The following is a 14,222-nucleotide window of genomic DNA, read 5'->3' on the forward strand; positions in this document are numbered from 1 at the left end:
CGTCAGCTACTGTTCCCTGATTAGTGGAGAACGTGTTGCGCCTGCTACTGCTCTCTGATTGTTGGAGCGCGTGCTGTGCAGGATGCTGCTCTCTGATTGGTGGAGACTGTTCTGTCCCAGGTGCAGCTTCCGTTCATTGGTGGAGAGCGTTCGGTCTCGCTGCTGCTCTCTGAGTGGTGGAGATTTTTGCGGTTCCAGCTACAGTTCTCTGATTGGTGGACATTTCTGCGGTTCCGGCTGTAGTTGGCGCGAATGTGCACGGCAGCGCGAGACAAAGAGCATCTTGCACTCGTCAATGTGGAAGCTCCGTTCGTGGTGATCTCGGTTATCGGACTGTAGGTGTATAATTATTACTCACTGAATCGGCATGGCTGATAAAGAAGGTAAGCGCTGTTTAAGGAGACCGTATGCACGGCTGTTTAAAATTCCGAGAGATTTACTAAGCCACTCCACTGCCTCAGCTAATGTTGCTAATTGTTAGCCATTTGCGTATCAACACAGGCCGCGTCCCGCCATATTACCAGCGAACGGCGTTCTAAACATGGCTGCAGTGTTTTTAACTTTTTTTATAAAGAATTTTATTTGCTGAAGTATATTATCTTGTGATACACTTTGAACTACGCCAGAAATTAAAGTTGCACACCTGAAAGTAGTTGACAGGTTGGCCGGGTTAGGTGCCGGTGGTGAGCGGCAGCTATTTGAATGAATTAGCATGCTAGCCTCAGCACATTTATTTCCTGTAAGAATGCGTTGTAAAGTAAATTCCGGCAAATATATTAACAGCTTGTGTTTCCCTCTGGATTAATTATTAAATATGAGTATTTGTGCACGAGTTCCCTAGACCTGTATGTTTACTTTGCGAACGTGATCCAGTAAAGACTTAAAGCTGTCCGTTTTCTCCTGAAGTGATGTTTGAGATGTTCAGACTGTTTAGTTTTGTGTGTGATTTTTTTTTATTTGTGTGGCTAAGGTGGAAGTTTAGTCGTTCACATGTCACTCAATAAGCGCCTGATTTTCCATTCGGTGTGTTGCAGCTGCTTTTGATGATGCAGTTGAGGAGAGGGTGATCAATGAAGAGTATAAGATATGGAAGAAAAACACGCCGTTCCTCTACGACCTGGTGATGACCCACGCACTCGAGTGGCCGAGTCTGACCGCGCAGTGGCTCCCGGATGTCACCAGGTACACACTCCCATCTGAAGCACAGGGTCCTCATCTTCTCTAGACCTTTTTCAGATGACACGAGCAGCACAACACCAGAAACTGAAAATATATGCCCGGAAAAAAGTCAACAAAACTGTGTATAAACATACATTGCAGACACCTGGTTAACTTTTATTAGTTATGTGTTATAAGTTGGTGGTAGAGGCTATAGGTTTACATTTACATTAATGCACAAACTCTGCTGTCAAACTTTCTGATAGATCTGTCACAGTGTAAGTGGCACAGTTTACATTTACATTAAGCTCAGTACATAGCTTACCTTTTTTTCCTTTATAAGACTTTGTGTGGATGTCGAGTAAAAGGAATACCCAGATAGTGATTTTAATATTCAAATCCTGGTGCTTTATATGTTTACTGTCTATTTGATCATCTTTTCACACACCATGTAGAACCTTGCTTCAAATACTGACGTCTGTATGTTTTGTAACAGATGAACAAAACATCGTCCCTTTTCTGAGCTGAATTACTTTAAGAATTTGTTCTGTGTTGCATCTGCTATTTAATTAAGAACGGGTTTGTTGTGTCCTGTACCCTGCAGGCCTGAGGGGAAAGACTACAGTGTCCACCGGCTGGTTCTCGGTACCCACACCTCTGATGAGCAAAACCACCTGGTCATTGCCAGCGTTCAGCTGCCCAATGATGATACCCAGTTTGATGCCTCGCATTACGACAGTGAGAAAGGGGGTAAGAGTGTTTATGTAATTTGGTGATAAGCTACTAAGTATTTGATATAAGCATGTGTGCATGTATATCATATTTTCAGGTTGTCTTATGAAGTCTGTCCTGTTTTGATTTCAGAGTTTGGTGGCTTTGGATCAGTGAGTGGCAAGATTGAGATTGAAATTAAGATTAACCATGAAGGAGAAGTGAACCGGGCTCGCTACATGCCTCAGAACCCCTGCATCATTGCCACCAAGACTCCAACCAGTGATGTGCTGGTCTTTGATTACACCAAACACCCATCCAAACCAGGTATGAACATCTTTTCAGTCATTGTGTAGAACAACCGGTTTATTTCTTATGTCACAGTCGGTTAAAGTGCTAATGAAATATAAAATTAGTGTTTTGTAGCTTTTTGTAAGTTTCTTGGCATTTAAAAAGTGATGATTTTAGATATTCTTAATTTTACTTTGGAGTCCTATTTACTTGCTTGTTGTCTATTGCACATTGCAGACATTATTAGAGGAGGATAGTTTGTGTAAAAGTGAAGTCTGAGAGAGTTGGCAAATAAGTCCATTTTCTTTCTGGTCTGACAACTTTATTGATGAAAACAGAAGAGCCTATGACTAATAACTAACAGGAGATGTTGAAGAGTTTCTCTACATATTTGCATTTAAGGCTAGTTGGTTGAGTAATTCCAGATCTTTTGTTTTCAGTCATTGTCTTTTTATTCTCTGGTGTGGATTGTTGATCAGGTATTCTAGGTTCTTTCCCCATAGACTGGAGAAGGAATTAAACACTACACCATACAACACTCTTTAGAGTTACTAGGTTAGTTGCAGCATCCTAAACTGCATACTGCTAAATAGTAAGTCAGTAGACCCACCACTTGTCATTTAGTAGTTAGACATATGTTTCTTGGGACACTTGTTCTTTATGTGCATGCACACAGCAGTGAGATCTGTCTGTGCAGAGGAGGAAACAACCCAGTACAGCTTGTGTTATTCAACATATAGCTTGCAGTGTCAGTTTTCTTCCAGAGAATCTTAAACCTAGAAGGAATCTTGGAATCTAGAGTTTGTATTTGTCATTACATTAATGTGTGGGTGTGTCTTTCCAATCTGCTACCTGTTTCCTGTAGACCCCTCTGGAGAATGCACTCCTGACCTGCGATTGAGAGGACATCAGAAAGAGGGCTATGGTCTGTCTTGGAACCCCAACCTAAGTGGCTGCCTGCTCAGTGCCTCCGATGATCATGTAAGACGCATCATGCCTGTTTTCACATTATTTCACTTCACTATTGAATATACTGCTGGTCAGATCACCGCACTGTAATGTATATACACATACTAATGGGTTTATGATGTTCTCTCTTGTTTTCAGACAATCTGTCTGTGGGACATCAGCACAGTACCCAAGGAAGGGAAAATAGTTGATGCCAAGACCATTTTCACTGGTCACACTGCTGTGGTGGAGGATGTGTCCTGGCACCTTCTGCATGAATCGCTCTTTGGATCAGTAGCAGATGACCAGAAGCTGATGATGTAAGTTAGCTTAGACTATTGAAGCTTAAAGGTGCTTGGGCCTTTGAAGCCTCTAGAGTGTCAGAAAAATATCATGGTAGAATTATCCACGGATAAATGCACCAGGTTCTCACAGATGAGCGATTCAGTTGCCATTCCAGAGATCAATGCCTGAAAGCCATTTTAGTCAGAAGTACAAATGCTTCCCTCTCCATGCCACATTGACAACCCAAACCTCATTTATAACACATCATTAACAATGTGGTCTGTTTCGTATCGCTGAAGTACACTCAGCACGAGCTTGCAAATGCATTAAAGTAAATTAAAAGTGCCGTGCAATCCCAGAGGATCATAGCCATCTGACATTTACTTGGAATAAATGGAAACCAAAAAAGGGACATTCTGTTCAAGCTGATGTGAATATTGTATTCACACACTTCACTGTTTTGACTAGAAGTCTTATAATATGAGTCAAAAACAGCTATAAATGGGGATCTTGAAGAAGTAGTACTTTTATTAAAATTTTGTTAGAGTTTAAGAATTCAAAACTTTCCACATTTTTCTGTTTCAGTTGGGATACACGCTCTAACAACACATCCAAGCCCAGTCATGCAGTAGATGCACACACTGCAGAGGTCAATTGCCTCTCATTCAATCCTTACAGTGAGTTCATCCTGGCTACTGGATCTGCTGACAAGGTAGGAACAATAGTTGGAGGCCAAATTGTGTCCCCATGTAAAGAATATTTGATCTTTTACTTTTTTATTATTATTATTAAATAGAATGTCTTGTTTAATCCCATCATAAACTTTACACATTTCTTTAATAGACTGTTGCCTTGTGGGATCTCAGGAATCTTAAGTTGAAGCTGCATTCCTTTGAGTCGCACAAAGACGAAATTTTCCAGGTATGGGAATAGCTTTAAAAATCACTTGCAGTTATGCTGGTTCAATCTTATTGCAAATATTTATGACCTTTTTTTTTTTTTTTATTTTAAAAAAACGTGCTTACAGGTTCAGTGGTCACCTCATAACGAGACCATCCTGGCCTCCAGCGGAACAGACAGACGTCTCAATGTTTGGGACCTCAGGTAACCATTTACCTTCACTTTGTTCCTAATTCCTCAAAGAACCAAAAAAAATTTGCTGTAATCCATCACATGACACAACCTTTTATTCTTTTGTGCAGTAAAATTGGTGAGGAGCAATCACCAGAAGATGCAGAAGATGGGCCTCCTGAATTACTGGTGAGAAGCAACATATTGTCGTTAATTAGTAGTTCAGACAGATTTTGTGTATGTATCTGTATGTGTGGTGTGTATATTAGTTAGATAGTTATGCTTTTCTTTTTCTGTCAGTTCATCCATGGTGGACACACAGCGAAGATCTCTGACTTCTCCTGGAACCCGAATGAGCCATGGGTGATCTGCTCTGTGTCTGAGGACAACATCATGCAAGTTTGGCAGATGGTGAGTCAATATGTTTTGCACATTTGAGCTGTTCTGAAAGCTAGTGTAAATGATTCAGCTGTTAAGATTCACAACTAAACCAAAATGTAGACCTTGGGCAATGGTTAAGATAAACAGTCAGGCTGATAAATAATCAGTGTGTGGTATATTGGTCATCTGTTTATTTTACATAAGGGATTTAAAAGAACAGTGCTTAGTTATGTGCTGTATAGATTTGACCGTGTCTGTATATAAACATGAACAATCCCTAATCCAATTTTGCACTGTTCTCCTGCAGGCTGAGAACATCTACAATGATGAGGACCCTGAAGGAGCAGCAGACACAGAGGTCCAGGGATAAAATAAAACATTGTAGAACTTCGACCATCCACCACACCTCACTGTCTCACATGACCATGCTCTTTCCAATTGAAGTGGTGAACTGCATCAGTCGCATCTTCAGCCACTCTCATATACTCAAAATGAAGTGTCTTGAGAGAAAGAGAAAAAAATGAATTAAAGTATTTCTCTTTAATATGAAAAGTGTATTTTTCTAAGAGAAATTGGTTGCTCTTAATTTTCAATACGGCTTATTAAGCTCCCATCCTTTCCTTTTTTTTTTTTTTTTTGTAATGTTTATCCCATAGCCTTCACATTCTCTAAGGGCTTGTCTTGGGTAAAAGGATGTAAAATTGAAATCGAAAGATGCTTAGGCCCACATACTTAATTACCATAGTCCATAATTGTGGTGGATGTCAGTAGGTGACTTTAGATTTATTTTTTACATGGGTCATTCATGCAAATGTTATCAAGGGTCCACATGGTGACTTGTGTACTCTTCATTTTGTACTTTTCCTCAACAATGGTCTAATGTCATGTTATTGTCTTTAATATTCTAAATCATTTTGTGTTTTTCAGTGTCTTTCTTTATGTCCACACTGTTGTACAGAACATTGAGAATAAACTTTTTTTCATTGAAATGATTCAGCCATAGTAATTATACCTTTCTGACTTAAGCATTTTGATTTATTTAAGTATGTTCACACTGATCAAAATAAAGCATTTTAGCTGTCTTATTACTGAGGCTTATCTAAACCTGTTCAGTGTCTTTCAGACAGCATGTTCTTAGCGTTCGACCATCATGCCCTAATATGTCCATGTTCTCTTGTGTCTCGACTTATTTGCGGTTATAAAGACAAGTCACTAGCACTCAGACTGTTGTGTATAAAAGCTTTATTTCCTCCACTCTGACTCACATCCCTGTCAACACTGCTGGTATTTCTAGAGAGTTCTGAGCCGTTTGAGTGGGCAGATTGAAATCTGGGTAGTTTCCATCACACGTTCCTTGTTGATGTGACATTGCAGAGAGGGTGAGTGGTGCTGTTAAGTTGCGTATTTACTTCTGCCTGCTTTGGAATATTTATGAAAGGGCACCCACATGCATGTTTACGCTATTAAAGTTATGGCAGTGCAACGTGAGATTATTTACATTTAAGAGTTAAACAATCAGACCATCCCTGTAGAAACAGCAAGAAGAATTTCTATCACTAATACCAAACCGAAGCATTAGGTCACATTCTTCATCGATCAGGTTTTCTCTTCCATCAGTAGGATGTCCTGTGGAGGTTGTCCCTCTAGGTTCTCTCTGTGTAATTAAAAATACGACATCTTTCAGGTAATTTGTCTGATAATTCGTAAAGTCGTAAGTCATTTGTATGGATGATAACGCTTGCCTATAGAAGTATAGCTGCTTGGCCAGACTATTCTTGAGTTCTTCCATCTCTTTTATCTTATGTATCTGTATCTGAAGTTCAGTTTTTAGTTCTCGGCTGCTCTCCTCAAGGCGGTCTATTGTTGCCTGGGAAAAAATTAAATGGCTTTAGTGCATTATATTTTGCAACCTAAGATAAAACCATCGCTTCAGGATCTATAATATGGAAAAATTTGTCTCAATACCTAGGCATATTCAAAAGTTGTATACAGACTTAATTACATACACGGTATTGCTCCACATTTTCCTTTCTCTGCTTCTCCATCAGATAGATGCGCTCTTCCAGACGGGCCCTCTCTAGTCCCAGCCTTTGTTCTTCCTCTTTCAGGGGCCCCAACTGGGTTTTCAGATCTTGGCACTGCTCCCTGTACTTTATTAAAGCATCAGTGCTGCTTTGTCGTCTCTTTAGTAAAGCTACCAGTCTGGGCTCATACCACTCCTCCAGCGCTTTGATTCCACCCTGCAGGTACTGCTGTAGGTCGAGGGAAGCACGTCGGCCTTGGGACAGGTACGAGTGTGTCTTGTCCTTGCTGGATTCCTGGGTCATGTTATCTATCTGATTTTGTAAAGCCTGCACTTGGCTTTGGTGTTCAGAATGAAGCTGATCAATGCCTTCAATCAACTTCTCAACAAAGGCCTTCATCTCCTCCTGATTGAAGAGGACAATGTGGCATTAGATATAGGGCACTGTCATGAAGTGTATAGGGAACATGGTACATTTCAACAATTTTAAGGTGAGTGCATCAATATTTTAAGTGCAGTTGAATATTGCATGGCAGAACACAATGGCAACATGATTAGCTGAATGTGTTTTCATGTGTTTTCTTTCATGCAATTTATGCAATCTTTATTTATGCAATCTGTTAGCCAATCATGTGCCAGCAGTGCAATGCATAAAATACATAAAATAATGAAGGTATGGCAGATATCTTCAGGTAATGTTCACATTATTCATCAGAATGGGGAAAAATGATCTCTGAGATCTTGGCATGGTTGTTGGTGCCAGAGGTGCTGCTGATCACAACAGTCTCTAGAGTATTCAGACTGGTGCAATAAAGAAAAAACACTCAGTGTGTGGCAGTTCTGTGGATGAAAAAGCTCGCTTGTTTGCTGATGAGATAGATCAATGAAAAATATTCAGACTGGTTTAAATTGACAGAAAGACTACAGAAACTCAAATAACTACTCAGTACACTTGTGTTGATCAGAAGAGCATCTCATCAAACCTTGGGGTGGATGGGCTAAAACTGCAGATGTCCAAGTCAAGTTCCACTTCTGATAGGGAAGAACAGAAAGCAGAGGCAGCAGTGGCCACAGGCTTACCACTAGTGGACAGTTAATGTAGAATGGTCAATAAATCCTGAGGCTGAGGCACACAGATTTTGGCACTAACAACATCTATAGTCTATAGACCCAACCTTCCTTGTGTGAACAGTGAGGCTAGTGGAGAAGGTATAATGGTTTGGTGACCTTCAAGGCCACAATTTGCTGGTTACTTTCAGCATGATAATGCACTGTGTCGCAAAGCAAAAGATGTCTCAAACTGGTTTCATGAGCATCACAATAAGTTCATTGTTCTGCAGTGGCCTTCCCAGTCACTGGATCGAAATAGAATACCTTTGGGAGCATGAAAATCAGCAGGAACTGCACGATGCATTTATTTTATCATGGACCAGAACCTCAGTGGAAGGTTTCCAGTTGATCTGAGAGCAAATGGAGGCCCTACCCAAATTTAATACAGTAGGTCAGTGATAAATAGATAGATAGACAGACAGTACCTGTTCTTCCTTTAGCTGCTCCACTTCTTTCTGCTGTATGACCAAGGTCATCTGGCTTTGTGCACATTCCTTGGCAGCAGCAAACAAGCGTCTCTTGAAGAATCGCATCTCATTCATCAGATTGTGTCTCTGCAGCTTAGCTTTACACAGGAGCTTCTGGGCCTCCTCCAGTTCACTTCTCAAAGCACGAGTCTCCTCCTCCATGGGTTTCTCTAGCTCCAGAAGCTCCTGCACCAGCTCCTCTTTCCTGCCCTCTAGTCGCCTCACCTCCTCAATGCAGCTCTCAAATGTTGTCCCCAGCTCCTTTAGCTCCATGGTTGCAGACAGCTCTGGTACTGTTTCTACTGTGCCGCCTTCATGTTCAACTACAGCCATGGATTCTGCTGTGTCTGAAATACAGTCTTCACACTCTGCACTATTCTTGAAACAGTTAGCTACTGAAATGTTCTCTCTATCTGTGCATAAAGATGGTAGAGTAGATTTGGTCTCGTGGGTGGTTTCAAATTCATCTAGCTGTGCCAGCATCTGTCTCATAAGTACATTAAATTCAGCTTGCAAGGTTTCCTGACATTTTTGTGAATAGGCCATGGAAACACCAGGAAGAGCAAATGCAGCCTGGATCTCCTCCAAGCAATCTTCAAAGTAGTCATCTTCATCTTCCTCAATAAATAATGGATCATGTTTTTCCTTGGGCTTAGACAGAGACCCACAAGGCTCCTCCAAGTCAATGTCTTCCTCCATTTTCAGTTTATTACCTGTGGATAAATATATTTTGGGCTGAATTACACAATTCTGGCATTTACATACAGGTACATTCTTAAATAAAGGTCAGACCTAAAGAGATTTTTAGTTGGTCCTTCTAAGAAACTTTACAACAGAGGGTTTCCCAAATAACATCCCTTTAGAGCACTATTCATTCTCCAAGGAAACTTTGAGACGTGTTGAACTTGATTTTTGACTTGTCCCTTCGGTAACCTTCCATGCTTGGTAATGAGAGAGGTCTTGTTGAACAACCATAATGTTTGGATGCTTTGTGAGTTTTAGATTGCACTGTGTAGTAAATGGACATGGAGGTGAAGCTGAGGGGAATTCAAGATCTGAGAGGCATGCGGCTCATTTAGTAGCAGCTGCACAAGCCTAATGAACAGCTGATAGATGATTAGTCTACGGACAAAAATACAGTACTGAGAAAAGCTAGTTATGTGTGCCATTATCAGAAAATACAACAATTTTTGGGGGAAGTATAAAGTACAGATGATGGATACTGAAGTTTGCAACAATATGGGCCGTGCAGCACAGTGACGAATGATTGCCAAGCTGCAGCTTGAACCTCAGTTCCAGATCTAGAGCAAATAGCTGCACTATTGCTATGGGTACCCTTGGGAGAAAATGCGATATTCCTGTCTATGATACCCTAAATGGTCTGACAGAACATGTCCATGGTAAATGGGGTCAGTAGGTACAACGGCAGGCTCAGAGAGAGCAGCTGCCAGTCATGGGCACAGGCACGGCACATTCCACTGGCACACTTGCACAAAGCCCACTACAAACTAGCACTTATGATCACTTCATTATGACTACGTTTCTTCACTGATGCATCAAAAACATATCAAACAAATCTCCAGTTACAACATTTGTTGAAACAAATTTGTTAGGTTGAAATTAGAAAACTTTCATTCAGATCTTTAAGATGACCAAAAGCCAAAACGTCAAGATCTTTCACAAATGTATCTACACCTTATGCTACACAATTTCTTATATTCTGCAGTGACTTTGATTCATTCGCATGTATTTTGCATGAAGAAAGCCAACATGCCATGTACTCACCACAGTAATTAGGTTTCTTTCCCCCACAGTCTCAGAGCACTATCCAAGTAGTGAGAAAGAGCCAGGAGAAGTCAGAAAATAAGGCAGAGACACAGGACATCTGGTTTCTTTCTCCCAGACTGCCGAGTCACCCAGGCAACTTGGGCTCTGTTTACATTTATGAATAAACAGTAGGAGGGACGAAATATGAGCCAGTTAAACATAGAGCCCATCTTAAGCTAAGCATGTTCAAAGAGGTCCACCAGGAGCTGACCAGCTGATATAAACCAATGAGTCTCCAGAAAGAGGATTTTATGTAAATAAATGTCAGAATCCAATTAGGAGCATATCGCCCATGACAAAGCAGAAGTATCAAATGGGATTTAGAAAAGGGCAGCCAGATAAATGTGACACTATGATGTCACTTCGGGGAAAAAAACAGAGGAAGAGCTAGCTGCAAAACTGTGTTCAAAACATTATACTGTTGTATTAAATACTGCATTCAATATTGTGTGCTAACTCTTAATATGAAATAAGCTTCACAGATGATGACTTCTGAATACTCTTAAACAATGACATTATAACGTGACCTGAAAGCCTGGCTATCATCAAGCCTAAGGGTTGAAATCTATCACAAACAGAGTGCAACCCTGAGGCTGGAGAAGCCATGAAGACAAAGTGTAAGTCTTTTAGTGTAACGGTTCTGAATTCCCTCCATGCCTGTTCAATGCCAAAGCTCCTACAAATAGACACTGTACTTTATATGACCTGTCAGAAGACAGAAGGATATACTTTGGTTCTTTATTTCTCTGTTTACTTTAAATATAAAAATTAATATGTATATAATTATAATATAATAATACAATATAATAATAATATATACATAATTTATTAATATAATTATTAATAAATTATATATATATATATATATATATATATATATATATATATATATATACATCAAGCCATTTAAGCACTGCAATTTGACAGACTTTTGATAGAAATCAAAATAATATGATTAAAAGATATATCTCTCTTAGTGTTGAATACAGAACGTTACTGGGCATGCAGTATGTGATATTTAATAACTATATCACATATTATTTAGGGTAAGTCAATCAATAAACAAATAATATCACTCACATTATTAGTTTTATATATGACTAATACCAAAATATGCAACTTACTCAACAAAGAAGCTTCACCCAGAAAGCTTTTCTTGAACTTAACAATTTGTTTTGCCCCTAAGCGTTTCTCCTAATTTCTAAATGAAAATGACTTGTTTGAGTAAAAGTAAAACTTTTAAGCTCAGAAATAAATTAATACATGGGCATCACTATTTATAACTGTCTTAAAAGCAGTTTCAAACTGTGTCTTTAAACTGGCTTTGATACAATAAATCAGGTACAGATGGATGACAAATTAAAGGAACAACACCAGTGTCTTACAACACTAGCATCAATGACTTAGTATGGTATTGAATCCTAGGTGTTCAACCAGTGTTCAAGGCCATAGCATATGATTTTTGTCATTTTCATATTAATCATATCATTGAGGGAGCCATCATGCCATGTGCCTGGGGAATTTTCTAGTAAAATAATAAAAATGTTAAGAGAAATAATGTATGAAAGATTTCTGCAAGTACAAGCTGTGTGGCCTGAGGGGAGTCAAACAGGTGGACATGAGCTAATGGAAAAGAGCAGTGGCTTCCAGGGGCTTTCCTGCAACAGAAAATCCCTTAGTTCCCAGTGGTGTGTTTCTCCTTTATGACCACAAAGTGGTGCTGCTCAGCTTCTGTTTAGCTAAAGATGTTATGTGGTCTGGAAATAAAAAAAACCCAACAAAACCTTGTTATTGTTGTTGTTATTAATATTATAATTAACATTATTATTATTATTATTATTAGCATTATTATTATTAACAACAACAAAAACAACAACAACAACAAAAATAAATAATAATAATAATAATAATAATAATAATAATAATAATAATAATATGCAACTGATTATTTATTTATTTATTTAATTTATTTAACATTTCCTGTTAAATTGTTAATCTGCTAAAATTGTCAATAGTTAATCTGCTATTAACGGCTATTTTGAATTATAATTGTAAACTTCAGATCATTGTTAATGCCTTACTGTGTCTTCTATACTGTGGATTCTATAGAAACCTTTATATTACCGTAACTTTTCAGATTTTAATCCTTCATTCAAACTGTGCTTTTCTGCTATGACCACAGGGTGGCGCTACTTACTTTCTCTTTCCATTCCACATCCCAAACCTGAGGGCATTGTGAAGGCCATGTAGCAGTGTAAGAAATCCCAGTCCCCCAGTCCCCCAGTCTCTGCCCTTTCAAGCTCTTATCCATGCAGATTGAGACATAAGGACCTGTGAATTACTCAGGAATGTTCGTTTGTTTTAGAAGGGTCCTCTCTCACACAGCAGATCTCTGGGTGGTCTCAAAGCCTCTCTCCTTCCACCTGAATATGTGCACAAGTATGAGTGCAGGGCCTGGGTAGCTTTTTCCTTTCTAATCATTCACTTTACATCCACACCAATGTGTGGGAATCTGTAATCTCTCTCTCTCTCTCTCTCTCTCTCTCTCTCTCTCTCTCTCTGCCTCTCCTTTGAAACACAGCTTGTAGAAAACTTCTCGGGAATGCAACAGCACTGCGACTGTATAATAAAACTGTGTTGAGTGGATTTAATTTGGACTTGAGAAAAAAAGCCAAGGTTCATTCTGTCACATTTTATTACAGAACTGCATGTTCTGTTCTTGCAACTTTTGTTATTTGTATCATTGTATGCTTGACACTGACTTGAGCTAAAGTACTGTTACTATTGTGATAATTCACTTGCGTAACAGTAAAAATAGTCATAGAAACTTACTTAAGTTGGAGTAAATACTTTATCTAGGCACAAGCTACTTGAGAGCTTTTTTATGTGTGCAGTTGACACAACAAATCTGAACATTTTCTTACCTAGCATGTAATTAACGCCACCTTGATTACGAACAATATGAAGTTAAAGTTTGCTAGTTTGGGTTTCAGCAGCTATCTGAATGACTTAGCTAGCTTATGTTAAGTAAAATATGTCTCCAACTACAGTAGATATAGTCAACACAGAGTACTGTTTTCACACTGTCTAACATTCTAACATCTCATCTAACTCACTCAGCTAATGGCTTATCTGTATGTACATGTCATCACAGGTTGCATGTTAAGCTGTGAAATGCTGATGTCTAATTGGGTCATTTGCAGATCTTTATCACATTGTTTCCTTGAATCATTTAAAACTGAAGATACCTGATTAATTGGGCCAGAGATTATCATCTATCTCCGCTGTCTCAGACATTTTCCGCTGACTAAACATTTTGCGCTAAAGTGTGGCATTTCAGTAAGAAATGCTTTATTTGGTCTTGAATTCAATTATTTCAAATTTGCAAATATTATCTTTTAAATTGTGTCCTGAATATAATGTTTATTTTTAACTCCATAAAAGAGATAAATAAGTGTATAACAGTTTTAATAAAAAAAACATTTAGCTTGTTACTTTCCATCCCTGTGCTTGAGTCCATGTGTCTCAAGATGAAGGTCACATTCATTTCTCAGAAGTCATTTCAATTTCATCCATTTTAAACAAATTTCTTTCTTGTAATGGTCTCTAAAGCACTTTCCATATTTCTGATGAAACACTCGCCTGGAAATTGTGATATAATGATGGAATAAATTGTACTGGAATGTACTTGTTTTAGTGGATTACTTAATCACTATATTTTTTATTTTATTTAGGCTAAGATTGTCAAAATATATTCTACAAATATAAAATAACCATCCATCCAACCATCCATTCATGTTAAATGTTGCAGGCTTGCATATTGGCTATACCACATATACTGTAACTGTTAATGTATCCAACAAAATGGCTTTACTTTTTGCTGGATTTTACTGACTGTCATGCCAGGTTTAGTTGAAAGTTTATTATTTTCCCCTCCATCATTTGTTTCA

The 14,222-nt window shown here is 38.7% G+C and overlaps 2 protein-coding genes across 2 annotated transcripts; one reads left to right on the forward strand and one right to left on the reverse strand.

Annotated features, from left to right (window-relative positions):
• The first annotated feature begins 155 nt into the window (after positions 1 to 155).
• rbbp4 (retinoblastoma binding protein 4) lies at positions 156 to 5,494 on the forward strand. The gene is made up of 12 exons (XM_058377853.1): positions 156 to 383; positions 1,035 to 1,182; positions 1,763 to 1,908; positions 2,023 to 2,196; positions 3,026 to 3,141; positions 3,268 to 3,428; positions 3,979 to 4,105; positions 4,237 to 4,314; positions 4,421 to 4,497; positions 4,596 to 4,653; positions 4,765 to 4,875; positions 5,153 to 5,494. Exons 1-12 carry the CDS (start codon positions 368 to 370, stop codon positions 5,213 to 5,215), a joined length of 1,275 nt encoding a protein of 424 aa, XP_058233836.1. The 5' UTR covers positions 156 to 367; the 3' UTR covers positions 5,216 to 5,494.
• Positions 5,462 to 10,379, reverse strand: sync (syncoilin, intermediate filament protein). The gene is made up of 5 exons (XM_058377851.1): positions 10,231 to 10,379; positions 8,404 to 9,158; positions 6,852 to 7,274; positions 6,588 to 6,712; positions 5,462 to 6,499 (listed from the first exon to the last, which is right to left on the reverse strand). Exons 2-5 carry the CDS (start codon positions 9,142 to 9,144, stop codon positions 6,442 to 6,444), a joined length of 1,347 nt encoding a protein of 448 aa, XP_058233834.1. The 5' UTR covers positions 9,145 to 9,158; positions 10,231 to 10,379; the 3' UTR covers positions 5,462 to 6,441.
• Between the last annotated feature and the right edge of the window lie 3,843 nt (positions 10,380 to 14,222).

This window comes from Hemibagrus wyckioides, linkage group LG24 (genome assembly GCF_019097595.1).
Source record: "Hemibagrus wyckioides isolate EC202008001 linkage group LG24, SWU_Hwy_1.0, whole genome shotgun sequence".
Taxonomy (NCBI): domain Eukaryota; kingdom Metazoa; phylum Chordata; class Actinopteri; order Siluriformes; family Bagridae; genus Hemibagrus; species Hemibagrus wyckioides.